We start from the raw sequence: 20,989 nt of genomic DNA on the forward strand, positions 1-20,989 counted from the left end.
CCGCCGTAACAGCTTTTAAGGCGCCTCTTTAGGCTCCGTTGTGCATTTTAAGCGGAGTCGGGTTTTTTTTTTTTTTTTTTGGCTGACTTTCTTCGATCTTCTCACACTGCCGGATGTCAGAATGGCAATGATGACCAACAACCCCCGGGCTCTCTTCGCTGTTGCGGCGGCGGCGGCGGTGCTATTCTTCATGGCTCTAATGAGCCAACATCCCGAGCATAGAGAGAGAGTCACGGCCGTACTCTCAAACACTGCTTCCAAGGCGTGGCCCTTCAGCGGGGAGAAGACGTCCTACGAGATTGCCAAGGAGGAGGGAACAAGCAAAGTGACAGAACACAGCTACAAGAATACGCACGACATGTATATCCCCGGCTCTAGGAAGAGGAGGGTCAAGTTGCTTTAGATCGGACTCGAATGCATAATGGTAAGTACGCTAAAGATGCTCATACCCCTCATGCAGATACCTCACGCGGGACCTGATGCTGTGGCGGGTATTACCAGGAGGGCTGCTGGAACTCACCAGAGTGCATCTAGCGTCCCAGTGTCTCCTTGACCCAAGCGGCATTGTCACTGACTCACATAAACAGGACTACGGACATGTAGCCTCCTGCTAATCGTGACTGGGATACTTCCCAACATGAACGTATACTACATGACATACGATGTCAAGTTCGCTGGGGATTGGGCTCACAAGACGACCGGTCAGGACGTGCTGGAGGCCTTCATCGATAAGTGAGGGACTGGTTGCGACATTATCGTCGACAAATTTGGTCAACTGGTGATTCAGCAGATGACGAGCCTGCAGCAGCGCTGGAGGGTCGTGAAATCGGGAGACATGCACTTCTGCGAGGACCTCCAGACGAGCTTCCATCCTGAGGCCAGGGGCGGCGGTAGTGGGACGCACATTCGTAAAATCATCGAGGACATTATGGATCCGGAGTGGTCTCGGCAAGCACCTCTTTTTGAGGATGTGGTGGACATTATCCACATCGACTAGTACTACATGGGGATTCGTAGCCATTTTTCAAGAGGCGTTATGAGGCATGAATATCAGGAGGCCGGTGGAGAGAGGCTTAGACACTGTAAGCCATATATCTGATGTCGGTTGAAGTATCTTGGGTCATTTGCCACTTTCACATACTTAAGTAGGTAGTTGTGCTTCGAAACAAGGCATGTTGCTCTCAAAGTTTCGTATCCTCTGTACGTGCAATTGATGAAAAATCGGCACATGTAATCTATTGCACTCGACGCATATGCCTTTCTCGTACACAGGCAATCTCAGCATTTCTACTACCTCCATCCTAGGCTTCATTGGCCTTTCTTCGAGCACAGCGAGTTTGCACTCACCCTGACGTCTTGTGGATACGCGTTCGAGGTCTTGGACCATGATGCGCATGAGAAAAGCAAATAATGTTGCACGGGCTGGAAAGAGCCTTGAAGTCGACGGGGGAAAGGGCCGTGTCGTGAGGTGTGTGCTAGTCACCATATATGGGCCATCTTCAATACAACAACTTTTCGGTCCCTTCATGCGCTACCATGTGGTGATAGGTGTGAGAGATCCTGTTTTGGAAAGTACTCGGGCAAGACATATGAAGTCAGCCTTCTCCCCTGACAAACGTCTTGATGATGCTTGCTGTCCACCGACAGTACTGGACGGTTCATGATCGTGCAGGATATTATTATGCCTTGTGAGCGCCTAGCTCTCGTCTGGAGGCCTCAGAGCCTTCTCCAGCGCCGAAAGAACGACATGGACGCCCAGTTGGTGGGTGCTAATGCACCGCCAAGACGATCCTGCGTATATAGGTCGCAGCTGAGCAGGCCCGGTGCAAGCCAGCTAAACTCTATTGGTGTGGGTGTGTGGGAACACAACATCTGCAGCGCCACGTCGAGGGTAAATCTTCTCCGAGCGTTGACCAAGCCCCGCCCGAGGCGATTTCCAGGGCTCAATTCAAGCATCGTTCATCGTTCGACATCAACAGGAATCCCCTCAACCTTCCACGTTGTGTTGGATCTCAACCTAATCTCATGGTTTCCATGTATGCTTCAAGTGAACTTGACCACCTCCAAAAGAAGTTTACCTCTCAAAGTCCGTAGGCGCACTCGCATGATCCACATCAAGTCCCACCATGGCAGATCCGTTGTCAATTGCTGCCAGCATCGCCGGTGTCATCAGCCTAGCAGACATCGTGTTCATCCGGACGAGAAAATACCTGAGTTCTGCAAAGAACGCTGACAAGGAGGTGACAGACCTTTCTCAGGAAGTCCTTCTGCTCAGTGGCGCTCTACATAGCCTGTCCAGGCTGGCCCAGGCTCTTGACGCCGATGGACTCAAGGATCAGCATATCGACAACCTACGTATGCATCACATCGCAGCGTGCCACGCCACCCTGGACGAAGTTTCGAAAAGGCTCAAGAAGCTTGAAGACAACGCAGCAAAGAGGAAACTGGTCTGGCCGTTCGTGTCCGATCGGACCAAGGAGCTGTTGGCCGAAATCTCTCGCCACAAGCATAATATCGACCTCGCTCTCTCCGCAGACTCTCTGGGAACGCTACTTCAGATTCTATCTAAAACAGAGCAAGCGCAAGTAAACACGGAGGAACTGCTAGAGGAGGCAAAGAAGACTCGAGAGATAATCACTCGCATTAACCAAGACTCCGGACGGAAGGCGATTATCGATTACTTCCTCCCATACAACCCACAGCAGAACTACGAAATGAGTCTTTCCCTCCGTCATCCAAGGACCGGCCTTTGGCTCACTCGCAAGCCGGAATTTCAGACTTGGTTGGAGCATCCTGATTCGGCACTCTGGCTCAGCGGCATTCCTGGGGCTGGTAAGACCGTGCTTGCTGGTACGATCATTGAAGAGGCCTTGAAGAGGAGTTCCGATGATACTGCTATCGCATTCTTCTTCTGCGACTACAAGAATACCAAAACACAGACGTCTGTCAACGTTCTGTCTGCTCTCGCTTCGCAGCTTGCGATCCAGAAAGAGGAGGCGTATGGTTACCTCGAACGCTACTATCGAGAGTTGCACCCTGAGAGAGCGTTGGAGCGACGCCCTGATGTTTCGGACTTGCAAAGGATCCTGAAAGACATGGTCAAATCGTTTGACCATGTTTACGTCATCGTCGATGGCCTCGATGAATGTGGCGACAGCACTGACAATGTTATCGAAGACATTCTGGACGTTATAGAGTGTTCCGATAACATCTCCACGGCATTACTCAGCAGAGACGAATACAACATCAGAGACCGACTCGAGGACGATTTCACTGGGGTGGAGATTGCAGCTCATACAGAGGATATCACAGAATATGTCACTTCTGAAATCGAGAAACGGATCTCGAACAAGAGCTTGCGCATCGACGACTTGAGTCTCAAGGGTGAGATTCTAGAGCGTCTTATCGATGGCGCCAGGGGAATGTAAGTTTATTCTGATTCTATATGAACAAACCCCTGCTGATGGCTCAGCAAGGTTTCGCTGGGTCGCTTGCCAGTTGGACTTCCTCGGTGACTGCCTGTCTGACAAGGAATGCCGTGATGCTCTCGGTCAACTGCCTCCAGGCTTAAACGAATCTTACATGAGAATCTTACAGCGTGTACCGCCAGGGAAAGAACGCACTGTGCAAATGATTCTCAACTTCGTTGCGTATGCAGATCCTGTGTTGGATATTCCGATTCTGAGGGAAGCGCTTTCGGTGCCTGAGAGAGTTGGCAAGGACGACTCTTTAGATCCGCATTCAACTATACACGAGGGCTCAATTACGAGGCTATGTCGGTCCTTTATCCGCAAATCCAACGATGGCTACTTCTACGAATTCGCACACTTCTCCGTCAAGGAATTCCTCGAGGGAGAAATGATGTGCATGCCAAAATTTGAGGCTTTTCAGGTCTCGGAAAGCATTTGTCAGCTTTTGTTGGCGAAGCAATGCTTGAAGTACCTTCTCTTGCGGAACTTCTCATTCCTTCCCGCGGGAGAGACTGAGTTGCAAATTCACATTGAGATGAGGATCAAGCAGCATCCGTTCTACTTTTACGCTGCGGTATGTTGGCCTGTCTTCGCCAGAACCCACTGGGTGGATGAGGGCTTAGTCGAGCTCGCCAAAACTCTTTTTCAGCCAAAAAAGACTGGGAACTTTACAGCATGGGCCCTTGAGCTTCTCAGCTATGTTGCCCTGGAGTGTGATCGATCTTATAGAGATTTCTCGGTGACCACCAGACGTACCATTCTCGACGAAGTTCACCTTCAACACATCCTAAGGTTACTTCCTCAGGTGGTCGATAATACCTTCACAACCCTTCACATGGCGGCAGCACTGTCGATCACGGTCATCTGCTCAACCTTGATTGACAAGGGATCGAATATCGATCAGCAAAGTCACTTCGGTTGCCCATTACAATGTGCTGTACAAGGTCTGTTCCTGGCAGGTCAAAATGAAGATTATGCGTGCCTAATGCATCCGTATTTCGAGTGCGCCTACTGGCGCAGACAGCCAGACTTGCTCAAATTCGGCAGAGAGAACACTATGGCACTGCTTTTGAGGGCGGGTGCAGCTCATGTCAGTGCCTGCTCAAGTCCTTTCATGGGCCAGGCGTTGATCGCGGTTGCAGTGAAGTTGGCATTCTGGATGGACAGCTTGGGTGCTATCGGCATTCTCGTTAAGGCTGGCTACGAGCTAGAATATAGTTCAAGCCAACTTACGAGTTTCAGGCAACATTTGGTGGATTGTGCGTGCTTCGGGGACGGTGGCGACGACAGATACGGTCTTGAAAGCCTCATTCTTTGCCTGGGTCCAATGATAGGCAAATCCGCTGCTCATTTTCGACTGTGTCAGGCAGTATGGTCGCTTGGCATTGAGCTGGGTTGCGAATTTTCTCAAGACCCTTCCATTGTTGACACAAGGATATCCCTCTCCGAGCATGCCCTCACCACGGCAATTATTACATCCATCAGGAATGCCGATACCGACGCTCTCACTGAAGCGCTGAAAGACCCCAGGGTTGATATAGAGGCTCTTGCTGACGATGTTAATAAGATCGTCTTTCAGGATAAGTCGGTCGAGATGAATGGAGTGAGCCCTTCAGGTTGGCTGGCTGTGACGAAAATCCTATTTTCTGCTGGCGTGGAATTTAACCAACCCAATAATGACGGGCTGCTGCCGGTCCACCAGTTGGCTAGGTGGATGCGCGATGACAGCCGTTACAAGTTCAGTTGGTCTGAGGCCATCTGTGGTGCTATCAGTGAGTTTGCGCGCAGAGGAAGGGGATGCACTGCACGATCTCGGGAGAACCAAAATGTCTTCCATCTTGGCTCAGGGTCCATCAGGTTTACCGAGGCAGTCTTAGAGGCAGAGACGGAGGAAAACATCCTGGCAGCTTTGAGGACCCGGGACAACCAAGGGCATACGCCAATAACGCTCGCACTTCAATTGGGTCGGGAAGAGGCTGCCCTAATCCTCATGGAGAGGGGCAATTGCGACCCCGAAACCTTAAGAGGTCCTGGCTCCGTTCACGCGCTTTGTGTGGCAGAGGGCGCACATCGAGCATTCAACTTTCTTCTAGATGCGGGAATTAGATTACACATCACCGACAGCAAGACAACTCTACTGCATCATTTGGGACCAAAAACAAGCAAGCAATTCGCTCTTCAATTGATTCGGATGTTCCCAGATGGATTGCGATTCCGCGTTCATGCCAGGCTTCCACTCAACGCCTATCTTGGAAGCTGCATTAATAGCTGGTCTCCCGGCCTTGATCTCGATGTACTCCGTTTGCTCGCCGCCCCTGGACCGGATGAACTTGAACGAGAAGAAAAGAAGCTGGTATGGGAACACTTCGCACTGAGTATCCAAAATGTGAAACGTCCGAGAGAGGGGGATGACGATATTCGGGAGGAGATTACCGCAAACGTGATTTTGATCCTTTTGGAACTCGGGTTCTTTCAGAATTACGAAGAGGTTACAAGTGTTTCCGGGCTACTGCCCTTGTTGAAACCTTTGCAAGATGACCTTGCCGATCTATGGCCCATTCCAAGCAGGACCATCTACAGTCTACTGGGACAGACCATCTTCTGGGAATCTCTCAGCAAGTCTGTTGAGATTTTGAGGCTCTTGAAAGCAGCTGTCACGTCTTGTAATGTCAAGCTGGTTGAATTGTTGCTCGAGAATGGTGTGAGCGTACACCAGCGCATCGACGAGATGTCCGCTCTGGAAGTGGCATGTCTCGAATCCACCACGAGCCCCAGTTTTGAACCAGTTTTCACACTTCTCCTGGACCATGCTGACGCGTCTCGCTTGAACGAGATCAACCCGCATGAGGACCAAAGAAAAAGCCTAGTCCATTACTTGGTTGGGCGTGGAAAGCAATGGCAACTTGAAGAGCTTCTGAAGCGAGGCGCCGATGTCAATCTTCGTACCAACGTTCATGTTGAGGCACAGCCCGCCATCGTGCAGCATCTGTGGGAAGGATCTCGAGGGTCGGCGAAGACTCTACTGGATATGGGAGCCAACCCGGCAATGGCGGATAGTCGTGGTATGGATACCGCGTTGACTGCTGCGGCTATAGGCGATATGGACCTTCTCCTGCATCTCCACACAACGGGAAGCCAAGACTGGCAGTTGAATTGGAAGCAAACCTGCAGTGTAGATTTCAGGGGAACCGGATGTTTAGAGCCGTCCCTTTCCGGCTTGAACGCTCTACACATGGCAGCACAGCCCGGTCATTGTGACGTTTTGAGGTTCTATCTTGACAAGGGTCTTCTAACGGACGTTAACGCTGTGTCCGTAGAATTATGGACTCCAATGCATCTTGCAGCACTTACCGGCCAGATCGACACAGTCAAATTCCTCTACTCCCGAGGTGGTGGTCTAAATCTGAAGTCAGCCGATGGTAGCTTGCCACTTCATTTGGCCGTGCGGAATGGACATGTCGACGTCGTGAATTTTCTCGTGGAGAATGGAAGTGCCATTGCTGCTGACATGCATGGACTGAGCCCCGTGGGATACGCCATACAACTGCAGAACACATCGATCATTGATTGTATCCGCACGACAAAGCAGTACTTGGACTATCAATCCAAGCCCGAGGGGCGCAAGAAAGACCTTGTCTACGCGTACGAGCGCGCTTTAGAGTGCGGAGACGTCGAGGAATGTGAGCTGTTACGCGGCCAGGGCTGTCCCATCAACGTCGACTTGCCTAGTCAACCCGGCTGCTCTGCTTTGCTGTTGGCGATTGAGGATTCCAACGAGGAGCTTGTCACATGGCTTCTGGACCATGACGCAAAGATCACCGGCCAGACGCTCGAGGAATATGGGACTGTGGTCTCACCCCTTGCGGCTATGATCATGCGGCCAGCGCTGAACAATGTACTGCCCCTCACCCTGCAGAAATACCAAAGCCAAGGAGGCTCGGTGACTGCCGAAAGTCCAAGCTTGATCTGCATTGCCATCCAGTATAACAACAATTTTGGACTGAGACTCCTCCTGGACTATATTGTAGAACATGAAATCACGAAGCCGTACGTCTTCCCAAAGCCTTGGCTGTAGCTTGAGCAGGTACTGACTATCACCTAGCAGCATACGAATTACCGAGGATAAATATCACAGTAGGTCTACGGTGAATCTACACAGACTCAATGGTCAAACACCGCTGCACTGGGCTGCTCGGCTAGGCAACTGTGAAGCCGTCAAAATGCTGCTTGGCCACGGCGCGGACGTCAATGTATTTGATGATCAAAAGAAGACGCCTCTGCAAGTGTCTATCGAGTCAGAGCCGTTAAATGACCATCCAGTGGCAAAGCTATTACTTCGCCATGGTGCAGTACTGGAAAGTCGAAACGGACAGGGGCAAACGGCTGTAATGCTGGCATCAATGCGAGGCTGGACCGAAGCTGTTCGCTCATTGACCGAAGCCGGAGCCGACTTGAATGCCACAGACTTTTGTTCACGCACTTGTCTCCACCTGGCAGCTGGTTTTAAGCATCTAGAATTGTTTGCGTGGCTTCTCAGTCGTGGCTTTCGATCTCACGCCAAGAACTCACAAGGCTGGTCGGCCATCCAGCTTGCAAGTGTCAGTGAGGTGTTCAGTTCATTCCTTTTGAGCAACAAGTCTGCAATCGACGAAATAGATGCGATAGAGTATGGAGTCCCCGGGTGGTTCTTGGGCTGGGGTCCAGCATGGCTCAAGAAACATTTCAATATGTACCGCCGACGGATCGGTCTGGAGAGTTTACGTGCGTTGGCCAATCTGGAGCCTGCGGATTCATGGAGCCCCTTGTGCATCACGGCTTCGATAGGTCAGACGTTAGCGATGACCAATATTCTTCGGCTGGGTGCTGATGTGGACTTTGAAGGGTCTCCGTCTGGCTCTGCTCTGATGGCGGCATGCAGTTCGGGGCACGTGGAGTCTGTCAAGATCCTAGTTCGACATGGAGCCGCCATATCGTACCTTGGGCAAGATGGGATCCGGTCAGCTGTTGATATCGCTAGGAATCACAGAGTCATACTGGCTTGGTTGCTGGTGGATCGTTTCACAGAACAGGGGAAACTCTCAGATCCAGCGGATGGCGACTCAGCAGCTCACTCCGCTGAAGATGTGAAACCTTGGAGTGGGATTGTGAAGAAAGCACTGATCATCATGGGCACAGCGGAGAGGCAAGTTCACGAGTCGGCCTGGGGCTACTGGGTCCGTCTCATGGCTGTGAGGAAGGAGTGGCAAGGGAAGGTCGTCGACCAAAACAAGCTCGCACAAACACATCGTCCATCACGACTGATCCCGGATGAGCCCGTGCGAGTCTGTCCAGGAGATTACGGAACTCCCAAAGAAGAGAGCTGAATTGTGTCTATGGGGCTCTCATGAGGAATGGAACAATGCATTTTCTGCGGTCTCGAAATGACTTGGGCACTGCTTTGCGTGCGAGCCTCTGTTTCATACAATCCACATTCACTCCGGCGCAAGGAGGTTCGTCGCGTTCCTGGTTGTAGATCAGCAACATCGACAACCCCTTGTCGAGGTGCCCTCTGCCGGTGATAGAAGACCGGCTGCTATCTCACGCTTGGATGCAACTTTGGGATCCTACGGCCTACTTGGGTCTATCTGGATTCAAGGAAAGCCACTCGGAGACTTCGCATCCTCTATCTCCACTCGCGCCCCAGTGGTGCATGTCGTGCTCACAGCACGGCTGTGCGGCATTTTATCAACGCAGGGTCTTGTCTGTTTCCCGGACAACCTGAAACATTATATAAGGCTGATCAGTCTGCCGACCTGAAGTCGTTAGCAACCCCTCCTACCACAAGACTGGCTGTCCAATCTGGCAGGGAACCTGTGCCAGTTCAGCATGCACTCCGAGCCGCCTCAGCCTCCTCCATTCATAGACCACAAGCCCGAGTCACTCGTAGCAACGGCCGACCGTCTCATAACCGCCTTGGTCAAAGTCTGGGACCAGGTCGCCCTCATACCTGAATCGGAGGCGACATTCGAAAACGCCATACAGCCCTTGATCAACGAGGAAAACCAGCGCCTGACAGAATCCCGCATCCTCTACTTCCTCTCCAGTGCCTCGACGTCGAAGGAGGTGCGTGTAGCCGCAAAAGATGCCTCCACCCGTGTGACCCAGGCCACCATCCAACAGCTCACCCGCGAGGATGTTTTCCGTGTTGTGTCCGCGGTCTCGCAAAGACCAGAGACCCGAAAATTACCCCCCGAGTCGCAATTGTACCTGAAGAAGCTCATGCACGAGTTCAAGATGAACGGGCTTGGTCTGGAGGATCCCGAGGCTAAAGAGCGTCTGAAAAGGGACAACCTGCGGCTGGTCGAAGTTTTGAAAGAGTACATCATGAACCTCAACGCAGACGTCAGCGGGATATGGCTGTCTCTGGATGAGATGGAAGGCTTGCCTCCTAATTTCATCGAAAGAATCAATGAGAGAGAGGAAGACGGGAAATATTGGGTCAGCTTCAAAACTCCGAATCGGGTCGCCGTGTTGAACAATGCCAAAAATGTTGCTGTGCGCCGGAGATACTACACCGCCTGGGACAACCGGCTCAAGGATGCTAATGGGCCGCTTTTGACCGAGACGCTTCAATTGAGGCATGAAACTGCAAGGATTCTGGGGTTTGAAAACTTTGCCGTGTCCAGAGATGCTGAACATATGCTGTCTGCAGCCGAGGCCTCGAGCTTTCTTTCAGGCGTCAGCGAGCAGTTGTTGGAGCTCGGCCGACAAGAGCTGGTCCATTTGGTCTCATTGAAGGAGTCTGAGTTGGTTGACCTCCAGGAAGAGCTGAAAGACGAATCCTCGACAAAGGCGATCTTCCGGTGGGACTTTGCGTACTACAAGCGGATGGCCAAAGATGGCGTGTCCAAGCTGAATGGCGATAAAGCCTCGGAATACTTCTCCTTCCAGCTCGTGCTTCCAAAGCTCTTCCAGATGTTTTCACTGCTGTTTGGACTTCGATTCGTCATCTTATCGGGAACGGACAAGTCCACCGGGACTTGGCACCCAGATGTGCTGGCCATGGCTGTTTGGGATGAGGTTGACGAGGGAGGGGGGTTCTTGGGCTATTTGTTCATTGATCCATATCCTCGCGAGGGGAAGTACGGTCATGTCGGACAACACGGTCTGCAGCCGGTATGCCTTCTAATCTGCGTTCTCGCATGACATGTTGACACCTCCGCTGACATCGTCTCAGGGATTCACCCGCACGGACGGAACGCGGCATTATCCTACGTCGTGTCTCATGCTGAACTACACGCCACCGACAGCAACAAAACCAGGCCTCTTGACATATACCGAAGTGGTCTCATGTTTCCACGAGATGGGCCACTCGATCCACTACCTGACGAGCCGCAGTACACACGCTCGGTTCCACCAGAACACGCCCCGGGACTTTCTTGAGATACCAAGCCGCAGTAAGTGACCTCTGTGTGACGATTTTATATTTATCGAACTCTGTGACCCAACGCTTACCTTGGATCACAGTGCTCGAGCACTTCTTTTACGATAGGAACATAATTCGTGCCGTATCCTGTCACTATGAGAACCCGGAAGAAGACAACAAGCTCCCCGAAGATGCAATAGAAAAGCTGGTCTCTAAACGCTACGAAAACGTCGCATCAACCAAGCTCGGAGACTTGGTTTTTGCAAAGTTTGATCTGGCCGTCCACACAGCCTGGGATGACCCAGCTACCCGAAACCTGTCCGCCCTGCTTAACAAGCTCAGACACGACTTCAGCCTCCTGAGCGGCCCGGAGGATCTCGGAATGGGGTACGGAACCCTCCATGGACAGACGCACGTGCGGTTTATCCATGGCTATGGTGCCAGCTACTATAGCTATCTGCTGTGAGCTCTTCCGGATCGAAATGCCCTCTTTGCCCGCTCATACCACTGACGCATGTCTCAAGTGCCGATGCTTTTAGTACGGACATGTTCCTGTCGAAATGCAAGCCCTTGCTCACTGGGGGTACGTGCTTGGAGTTGACAGACATCATCAATGAGGGCCTACGAGCGGAAGGGAGGCGTTACCGCCGTGCCATTCTCGAGCCTGGGTCTACCACTGGGGACGAGCTGGGACTTCTTTTGAAGTATCTGGGGAGGGATCCTGATCCGAATGCCTTTGCAAGAGTGCTATCAGATCTAGTTTAAGCCTTTTGGACATTCTGTGAGAATCCTTGTTGCGGATTCCCGGGTGCAGATCACCAAACATAGCTTCCGGTTCAATATCTTCTTCGTTACTCGGTCTGGTGAACGATCTTCAAGAGCATGCAAGCACCACACTAATGTGAGATCATGCTGGAATTATGCGCCTATTTAGCTGGGAGAAACCTGATAAATAATTTCATGCATGCGTCAACAGCTTTGCTGGCCCGTCGGAGTCCACACTGGGGTGTCAGGTCTCTCTCACGCACCAACTGCGCGGACTGTAGCCAGAGCCGCCAGACCAGGATGCTTGCTGAGCTCAACCACCTCGCGACTTTGCAGTGAGCATCATGTACAGGATCAACTTTCGATGGTTAATTTCTTGTTTTGGCCACAGGTGGAGTGAACTAGTCTACAAGTCGCAGTTGCGCGAAGTGTACCGACGATATTTGAGAAGCCGTGCTGTCCACGTGCCGTTGCTCCGTCTCCAAGTAAGTACACGAGTGGGTACTCCTACTGCTTTGTCAGACGGCGACGTCACTGTCGTTATTGCCTGAGCGGTCTCACCAGATTTGCCACTCCGGCTTGGTGTTGAACTCCACAAAAGCAGCGCTGCTAGTTTACCAGAGACAGTCCGAAGCTTTCGCACCTGCGTCTACCACGATGTCGAGAACATATTTAATGATGGTTTGTGCAGCTGCAGCTCATCTGAATCTTCCGACTAGAAGCAACTGCCCGTCAGTGGTACCAACTCCTAGTCTAGGATATTTTCATCCAGTTCGCTGCGCGACGCCCTCAGTCTTAGAGTCTTACAACAACCAAGACCTGCAATCTCCGCACATTAGCACCGCTCATTTGTTTTGCAACGCCTGTGGTTGTGGAAATAACGGGCGGAACGCAAGACGAACCAAATACGCCCCAGAAGCATTGACTGTTACCTGAAAAGGCACTTCACGCTCATCTCATCAAACCAACTCCGAAATAACAGGCATATCATAACAAAATGTACCTGTCTCCTCCTAACAACGTGGACTGCAAGGGGAATGGCCATGGGACTCTCATTATACAGAAGCCCAAGCCTCAGCCTCGGCCAAATCAGCTCAAGCTTTAGCTGTCTATCATCGAGTCCGGATTCGGTCCAAAGGCTGCAGGACCCTCGGTACGTATGCGATGCTCGTCCCTCTCTTTCAGGACCAGAAGGTTGCTTGGAATTCTCTTTTTTCTTTTTTGATTGACACATAGCCAGCAACAGCGCGGTTACACTGGCGGCCAGCTATGGCCATTTGATACAAGAATGCTACCTAGGAGCATGTCTTCGTTCATTGGGAACTTCTGCGCTGGTCGCTGACGGAATGATAACGCCCTTGATCGATGGTATCGCCTTTATACAGAACACCGCGAGGTTCCACAAGGCACAACCATGAACTCATTCGGAGTACAGTATGTCAGGGGCGAAGGATTATGCTTGGTCGGCATAGGTGACCGGTCAAGCTTGGACAGAGCTTTTGTACCAGTAGATATGGACAATTAGCGATTTGGAGGCCGTCTTGAAAAAGACATAGATGATAGTAAACAGCAAATGCATACAGCGATGTAACGGTGCAGAGAGGTCCAAATCGAGCTGCAGGCAACCACAACCATTCTGAGGCTGCAGTGGTGTCAACACCAAGCTGCATGCCAAGTCTCGGCCAATGCTGTGCTGCGACTACGGTCCACTGGTTCATCTCCAGGCCACCAGATTGAGCACAATTCGGTGGCCTGGTGGCCTGCAGTCATGCCCTACACAACGCGGTCAGCGGAAAGTGCAGCGGGGGCTGTTCTGTCACGAGGCCGCCTTAAAACGCACTTGCTTGAAATGTGCCTCGCCGCAGGATATATGAATACACCAGCCCGAGCTCTGTTCGTGTCGCAGAGCTTGGTTCCAGTAAGCCGACACGGTCTTATACACGACCTCGTATCTCCAATGTACACTGAAACCTCCGCACTTGACAAGGCTGAAAGGGGCGAATGTCAAGAGATTGGGAGCCACGAGGAGGAGGAAGCGAGACAAGCCAACGGAGAAAGTATACAACGAGTCTCCCAACCAATACATGAGACTCAGGCTCCAGTGGCTTATGCAGAGAGTGACGATGTTGGTGAGAGGCACTCATGCTCACACGCATCTTTTCCAGCTGACACTGTCCACCCAGAGCAGGCCTCTGGGCCCTTCGGGCTTGCCCAAGTCAAGAACTACGACCGCCGCTTCGCTTTCTATCCGGGGTTTGCAGTTGAACGGTCACTTGCCCTGGAGTTCCGGGCAGAGGGAATTTCGCAGCTCAGCATGGAGATCCAGGCTCTCAGGAAGGAGTTGGACTCGGCCGATGCGAGCAAGCCGCCGAACCAGGCTCTGACAGACAGTGCAGAGAAGCTGCCAATCCTGATGTCCAGACTTGCCGCAAGCATGGCACAGTACGGTAGGATTACGACCCATACCGCAGAGTCATCGATCCCGCAGCTGATGTCGAAGCGAAAGATGCTGCCTGCGTGTATGGGAAGATAGTTGATAACACCCGGCCACCAGACGAATCGAGCCTTGACCAATTACGTCTGTGGCTTGACCAACGGTCGAGTGGTCAACTTGATATATATAAGACGAGGGAGTGGCACGACTTTCGAATATTATCACCTCAACAAGGCCCTATTGAAAAAGTCATCAAAGTCCTTGCGCCACTTACAAAGATAGGTCGCGTTGTCCTTGTTAGTACCAGACACGTCCCAGTCTTAAAACTATTGTGTGCTGATTGAAAATATGCTTACTCGAAAGATAGCGCCCCTTCCGATCCCGGAGAGTCCAAGGCGATGATTTGCAATTTTTTCGCTATGAAGATCAAGTGCTTTCTTGGGTTGTTGGAGTTGTTCTACTTGTCGGCATCTGTGTCTTTCTGATACTGCCTTTAGCTTTCCTTAGTTATTTCGACACCAACCGTATCGTGAGAATGGTTTTAATTTTGGTCATGTGCTTCTTGGTCAGTGTTTTCGCAAGGATCGTTGAACCGGATGAAGCACGGCAGATCATCTTTGTCTGTGTGTACAGTGCTGTTATGAGCGGGTTTCTTTCTCAGGCGTCTTGAGTCAAATCCTGATCTCTCTGTAGGCTATGGTGGATACGTCGGAAAGATTGCAGATTTACACTTGTAGTTGCTTGCGCATGCTCCCTGGTAGTGGGTTCAGCTGCCAATGGCATACCACCTTCTAGCAAAATTGCGCACATGCAGATGTTTATCAGTGGGCTCGAAGAGTCGGCAAGATTGAGTTTGTATTGATACTACTTAGTTCATCGAGTTGACCAGTGCCATCCCGCAGTCACGCATTTTCCTACAACGCTTGACGTTAGCACCAAGATTTCCACATTTTGGGAAATACAAGGAGTCGAGCTGGAAGTCGGAGTTGGAGGGAAGGAGGTCAATGAAGCAACGGAATATTGCTTACCTATTCAACGGTTTTCATGATCGTGCATATATCATGGGCTAGCAGCATGACTACACGGATAAAAGAGACCATATAGACAGCGGGCCCTCATCCTCCATCTGAGATTGCTCGGGTACTGTGCAGATCGAGTTGTCGTCGGTCTCATGTTCAAACGCCTCGCCTTCTAGACTTCTGAAGAACAGGTCCATAGCAAAGCTCAGCTGATCGTGACCCAAGTCGCCCACGGCCCGAGCCGTGATCTTGTAGCCTTGTGTATCCCACTTCTCTCGAAGCAAAGGCACCATCTCCTCCAGGCAATTGCCAACATATGCCGATCTTGGAAGCGCACAGTCGGGGAAAATGATGGTATAGATCTGAAACCACTGGTCCTCCACGGCCAATTCCCGGGGTAATTTCTCGTTCAGCCTTTTCCTCTGGTCCTCGGTAATGCCTTGGAATTGTAGCAACGTGGGGCTGTCCAGCCTGTCGCACAAGCTCTCTCTCCAGTGTGTATCGCGTTCTGTGGCGCTATGGAAAATATGGTAGCACCTGGCACAATAAAACTCGGGCTTCGTGTGAGACCGATAGATGTGCTGTTTCACATCCTTGGGCCGTCGCAACGAGAGTGCCAAGCACTTTCGGTGTTGAAATGGGTAGTGTTTGTAGAAGGGGCACGCTAGTGATCGCCCCCGACTGTCGTGGCTGGTCTTCAAGCGTGAGCATGATTCGTTTTCCGAGCCATCTAAAATATCCCGACCATCTGAGGAAATACTGTCGAGGGACCTCTTCTGAGGCGTTATACTACCCTCTGGGAAAGCAACATCAGACTGAAACGAGTCTGGGGTCTGGATGTTCAACTGTGGGTCCCATAAGACCATTGGAGGCAGCCTTTCTTCACCTTCGAGGAGTCCAGAAGCCAAATGATCATCATGATTAGAGGGGCAATTTCCGGGTGCAGCAATTGACCGCTCTGGGGTGGAACGCGGCGTGCAGTAGACTGCATCATAATATTCGCGATGCTTTCGCTTCACATGTGGTTTGATGTAGTCTCGTCGCTTCAGTCGTTGGTTGCAGATCGGGCAGTTCCATCCGCACGCTTGGTTGCCAGGCTCGATGAGAGGCCGCTTCCGTTGAGACTCCCACCGATTCTCGAGACTTTCCCCATTTGAAGTCTCCCATACGTGAGTCCATGTCCAATTTGATGTCAGATCAGGAGAATGATTGACCTTGACGACTTGTGAAGGACTGTTTGGTCTTTTGTAGTCAACGCCTCCATTCATGCGAACAGTCATGTTTCCCTCGTCAAAGTCTGCAGCTGGCGAAAACCCTCCCTCTTCCGTCTCTGAAAATGGGTTGGCTCCACTCCAGTAGTCCGTTGCTGCTGTCTCCTGCTTTCTGGAATCTTTGTCTTGGAAAGGAGTCGTCTCCGGTTCTGATGAAGGTGCAGGTGTATACATGATGTTGGAATCGCGAGTGTCGCGAATTGGCAGGGCGTGATGTTTTACTTGATCGACGGAGCCGGAGACAGACAATGGCGTCGTATGTGTCGTGCTGTCCGAAGATGCGAAGTCAAACACGTTATGATGGAAAGAATCGCAAAGACGATATTGTTCTGACGTATCGGCAGGCAAATTGGGGATGCTGCCTTCACTCCACGGATCGATTTGGAGGAAGTTACCATCGGCATCACTGTGAAAAATTGGATCCATCCTCGTCTAGTGCTCATGCGCCTTTGTCGGTGCTCTTGGGCGCACAGTTTGCCGGTGGTCGTACAAACAAGGTGACGGATTTCCAAATACGGCGAAAAAAACTCATCGTCCGCCATAGTTTAGTACGCGCATGCGTATACCTCCCGGAACTCGTCTGGAGGCTCCACAATGGACTTCACGCAAGAGCGTGAACCACGGACGGGAGGCAACCTCGCGCAGCTGCGCCAGGATCTCACACGAATCAAGGCTTACCATGCATATGCAGGCTACATGCGGCCATGTCAAATGAGGAGCTCTGTGGTGTGGTGTCAGCCCCTGTGGGTATGCAACTGGAAACAATGTAGCGCCACACATGACCCCAGGAATGGTCGGGTACCAATCGGTTAGCCTAACCATTGTATTCAGGGGAGCATGCACATCTGGAGAACAAGAAAAATCTGCCAATGGAGGGGGGTGCCTGACGCTGCACCGCAAAAACGGAAAATGCTTCATCTACGCGCCGACTCGCTGGAGCCTTCCAATGGCAGGTCATGCTTGAAATCGTACCCACCAACACCGGACGATTTTTGTTGTGCGTCCCTGCAAAGAGCAGTACATGTGCGCCATATACTCGACCTTCCATAAGCGCCGTGCTTCTCGACTTGAGACAAACGCTCCGGAGACGCTTTGTTTTCCCTTTATCGGCAACTAGACCAATTCGAGTATCCTATACTGGGCTGTGCTACCTGGTTGGAGATCAGGTCAACTGTTTCCTGGGGCTGGCCAGAAGAGCTTCAGCATTGAAGCTTCCCTGTGAGTGTTTGTACTCGAGTACCTGGGTCGTGCCTGGATTGGATAGGCTGAGCGCAGGGCAGATGAGTTCTCAATTCCCGACATCATGATTGCTAGAAGTTCAGGTGTATAGTAATTTCTCTGCTTCCACATGGGGAACCAACCGATTTGTATATGGAACACCCGGTCTAGAGCCCGGGGTACCATTTCCAATTTTCCGGCAACATTCTCCCACTCACGTCTCCCAACCACGGGTGTAGTCGTCGGACTCTAGGTCTTTGCTTTTAGACCTGCTGGAGCACTGAGTTGCGTCCACTTGGTAATAATTCCTCCCTCACGGACGCCAATGTACCAGATTCTGGGCTGTAGCTACCGACTGCGATCTCAGTCAGGCTCCTCTGCTTTTGATCGGGCGTCGCTATGGGGGCTGGGCCGTCTTACAGCCACTTGACATACGTCACGGTGCATGAAACGCTCACATGGAAGACAACTGCACGCGATAGGCGCCGGGCCGTTGTAGAGATGGAGGGAAAATGAATCGTCGGACGGGAAGAGCAGTTTAAAGACGAACCAGGAGTACTTTCATGCAAGCTTCGCAAGAAGTGCTCAAGGAACAGTCCTGAGCACCTGTTGATCTATTGACTTCTCAGCCGTCAAGGTCTGCTTACACGGTCGCTAGAGTCTTGATCAAATGCGCCCACAGAGTTCCTACAGGAACCTGAGCATGATACGGCGAGGGAAGCTGGTCAGCGATTCTTGGGGTCGAAGTGTAAGAAGTCGACATCCACGTAGCTTTGAGGTACCTAGGCATTTTCAACACCACTGCGCCTGGAGGAGTCTGCACAGGCGAAATGAAAGCTCAGGCTTATTTCGATATGTTCGTACTCCTTTCCGTCCCCATGGAGGATGTCGCCACTCGTTGTGGCTGTACTTTTGGTGAGCTTGGAGGGAGGGCACCCCACGCATTCGCGAGAAGTCAGGACGACGCGTCGTGTCCAAAATTCGAGAATCTGTCTCTTAGGCCTTTGTTTTGCTCTTTCCAGTTATGGTCCTCAACTTCTACTTGAAGCAGGATGCACCTACTGTTTTGAGCATCTTGTTGCCTCCTCATACGTAAGCACCTCCCAACTCGTCAACGGAGTAGTTACCAGACTGCTACCAGCAGTGACCAGTGCCGTACACAGGATCGTTTATGATATCAATTGGCTGAATGCTGGTCTATAACAACATGGTCGACATTATCCTTTTTGTTTCTTCAACGGCCGTTGGTGCAACGACTTGCCTTTGCGAAAAGCCAGCCAATTTATGCGCCCAGGCGAAGGTTGGCGCACACCCTCAAAAACTCGTCCCAGGCGGTGTTGGGACCAATAGCGCGGCGGATGCTTTGATCTCGGCAGCGGCAAGCTGCCTGCTTTTTACCTCACTGGTTCTGCTCCTGAAAGCTACCCTGCATTATGCTACGAATTGGCATGGGACATTTCTCTGGCTTTTTCTCCGGGTTACCCTGCTCGGGGCCAGCACTGTTGATCGAACATGCCCTGTGCATGACGAAGGTTCTGCAGGCACTCGTCGGGGCGACCCGTCACTATCTCATGCCTCGGCGCAGCCATCCTTACCGCTTGCTGCAGGCGGCCGGCGGAATGTTGGTAGAAAGCGACCTGGCGACGACGGGTCAGATGCCGAAGAAAACAACCGCGGCAAGCGTCCGCGACTTGTTAGCCGAAAGGGCTCGAAAGCAAGAGTGCGCTGCCCCTTCAAGGACCACGACCCTGACAACCCCGAATACGAAAAATGTGGGAGATTTAGCGAGTGGTCCCGCCTGCGTGAGCATCTTCTGGACCGGAAACACAAACCACGGGACCGATGCCCGACTTGCGGAGAGATCTTCACCGATGACGTCGCATGGGACCTACATACCAGTGTTCTACGAACATGCAAACCGTCTCCGAAAGCATTGGATAGGCCTTTCTGGGTCGATAGACACCAAGCGGCAGAGATCAGAGAGCTTTCGACCAGGGGTCGCAAAAACGAGGGGTCCCTCGAAGAGATGTACCGCAAGGTGTGTCTGATCCTTTTTGGCAGCGAGAGTGCTCCGGACCGTGCCGCTTCGGGACACCCGATCTGGGCTCCTCATGCCCAGCACACAGATGACTTGGGCGTCGACCATCGCCGCCAGGAACCCTGGAATATCCTCAAACGGACGATTTGCAGTCTGCTAGGCGTGCAGAATGTTCCTGAAGATGATTCCATGCAGAGAGTCATAGATTCCGTTCGTTCCTACCTCGGGTACCCCAAGGAACAGGCGGGAGGTGCCGCTGTGGAGGAACATCTGGGGAACAATGGTGCAGTCATCGAAGATTGGATGCCATCTGCAGCCCCCTCACAGGGGCAAGCACCCGGGATCTCAGAGCGAGACAGGTACCCTCCAGGGGGTTCGGATGGCCACTTGGAACACTCACTCTCTAATCTTTCCACGCATCTTTCGGAGGGAGCCGGCAACCCGTCTCCTCCAGGCTCACTTGATCCAGACCAGGCTTCCTCAGTAGGCCACAACCTCGACAAGCTGGGCTACGACTCTGAGTATATCGACCCTGTTCTGCTTCAACGGTCAGATGCACACCACACCCACGTGCCTGTGTCCAACGACAGCTTCCCAGCGGTGCGCGCATGCCCCACTTCCACGACAGTGCCTTCGGGCTCTGCTGCCAGCCAAGAGTCTGAGGCTACCTTTCTGGGATCTTTCTGTGACCAACTGCCCAAGGACATATATTATCAAAATGATGGAGAAGTGCTTGACGACTTGGACAACTTCGACTTCAGCGTCGAGGGCTTTAGTCCAGACGCGGTCTCGATGCAGCTTTCCGAGGACAGGGACCCAGACCCACGTTGAAGACTGGGATGTTCCTGGCTTCTTCGAGCAACCGAGCCGTTGGCTCGGTTCCACATAACTGCAGGTGCTCCTCCGTGCCCCTCCGAGGTACCTAGTAGGTATGTTGGCGGCTTGCTCCTCCATTCCTAAATCTGCCACTGACTCCCCGGCCTCGTAGGGAATTCGACATTTAGGCCACATGGGCACCATGGTAGAACAGCAAGGACCGATTGCCAGCCAACCAACTATGACACGCTCGTATGCCAGACTCACTTGCTCTCTCTTTCTTCTTTTTTCCCTCCTTTTTTTCCCTTTTGTTATCCGTTGCAACAGGCTGCATCATGGATCGGGACACAGGGATGTGATGAGCCAACGAGTTTGGAAATTGATGAGGTTGATGACTGATGATCAAAACATTTTGTGCATTTTGCGAATTGCAATCTGATTTTCTAGCCTGATTCATTCATATTTTGAATGATGCGACATGACAATGCTATTTAATATTAGTAGTACCTATATCATGTGTCTTTGGTGTCCTGAGTGAGCAGCAAGCGATCCA

The 20,989-nt window shown here is 51.8% G+C and overlaps 6 protein-coding genes across 6 annotated transcripts; 5 read left to right on the forward strand and 1 right to left on the reverse strand.

The window, feature by feature from the left end:
• Positions 1-121: 121 nt before the first annotated feature.
• Positions 122-997, forward strand: INS49_014063 (uncharacterized protein; the record flags this gene model as incomplete). Its single annotated transcript, XM_043174754.1, has 4 exons — positions 122-388; positions 461-524; positions 588-732; positions 799-997. 4 exons carry the CDS (start codon positions 122-124, stop codon positions 995-997), a joined length of 675 nt encoding a protein of 224 aa, XP_043021699.1.
• A 1,129-nt stretch (positions 998-2,126) lies between these two features.
• Positions 2,127-8,833, forward strand: INS49_014064 (uncharacterized protein; the record flags this gene model as incomplete). Its single annotated transcript, XM_043174755.1, has 4 exons — positions 2,127-3,424; positions 3,477-7,517; positions 7,573-7,604; positions 8,043-8,833. 4 exons carry the CDS (start codon positions 2,127-2,129, stop codon positions 8,831-8,833), a joined length of 6,162 nt encoding a protein of 2,053 aa, XP_043021700.1.
• Positions 8,834-9,335: 502 nt separating this feature from the next.
• On the forward strand, positions 9,336-11,341 carry INS49_014065 (uncharacterized protein; the record flags this gene model as incomplete). Its single annotated transcript, XM_043174756.1, has 3 exons — positions 9,336-10,625; positions 10,687-10,906; positions 10,977-11,341. 3 exons carry the CDS (start codon positions 9,336-9,338, stop codon positions 11,339-11,341), a joined length of 1,875 nt encoding a protein of 624 aa, XP_043021701.1.
• Positions 11,342-13,597: 2,256 nt separating this feature from the next.
• On the forward strand, positions 13,598-14,173 carry INS49_014066 (uncharacterized protein; the record flags this gene model as incomplete). Its single annotated transcript, XM_043174757.1, has 2 exons — positions 13,598-13,697; positions 13,824-14,173. The coding sequence occupies 2 exons, from the start codon at positions 13,598-13,600 to the stop codon at positions 14,171-14,173; spliced, it is 450 nt and encodes a 149-aa protein (XP_043021702.1).
• Positions 14,174-15,152: 979 nt separating this feature from the next.
• Positions 15,153-16,790, reverse strand: INS49_014067 (uncharacterized protein; the record flags this gene model as incomplete). Its single annotated transcript, XM_043174758.1, has 1 exon — positions 15,153-16,790. The coding sequence occupies one exon, from the start codon at positions 16,788-16,790 to the stop codon at positions 15,153-15,155; it is 1,638 nt and encodes a 545-aa protein (XP_043021703.1).
• A 1,999-nt stretch (positions 16,791-18,789) lies between these two features.
• Positions 18,790-20,451, forward strand: INS49_014068 (uncharacterized protein; the record flags this gene model as incomplete). The annotated part of the gene is made up of 1 exon (XM_043174759.1): positions 18,790-20,451. One exon carries the CDS (start codon positions 18,790-18,792, stop codon positions 20,449-20,451), a length of 1,662 nt encoding a protein of 553 aa, XP_043021704.1.
• Between the last annotated feature and the right edge of the window lie 538 nt (positions 20,452-20,989).

The sequence above is a fragment of the Diaporthe citri genome (genome assembly GCF_014595645.1).
Source record: "Diaporthe citri strain NFHF-8-4 chromosome Unknown scaffold_7, whole genome shotgun sequence".
Lineage (NCBI taxonomy): Eukaryota > Fungi > Ascomycota > Sordariomycetes > Diaporthales > Diaporthaceae > Diaporthe > Diaporthe citri.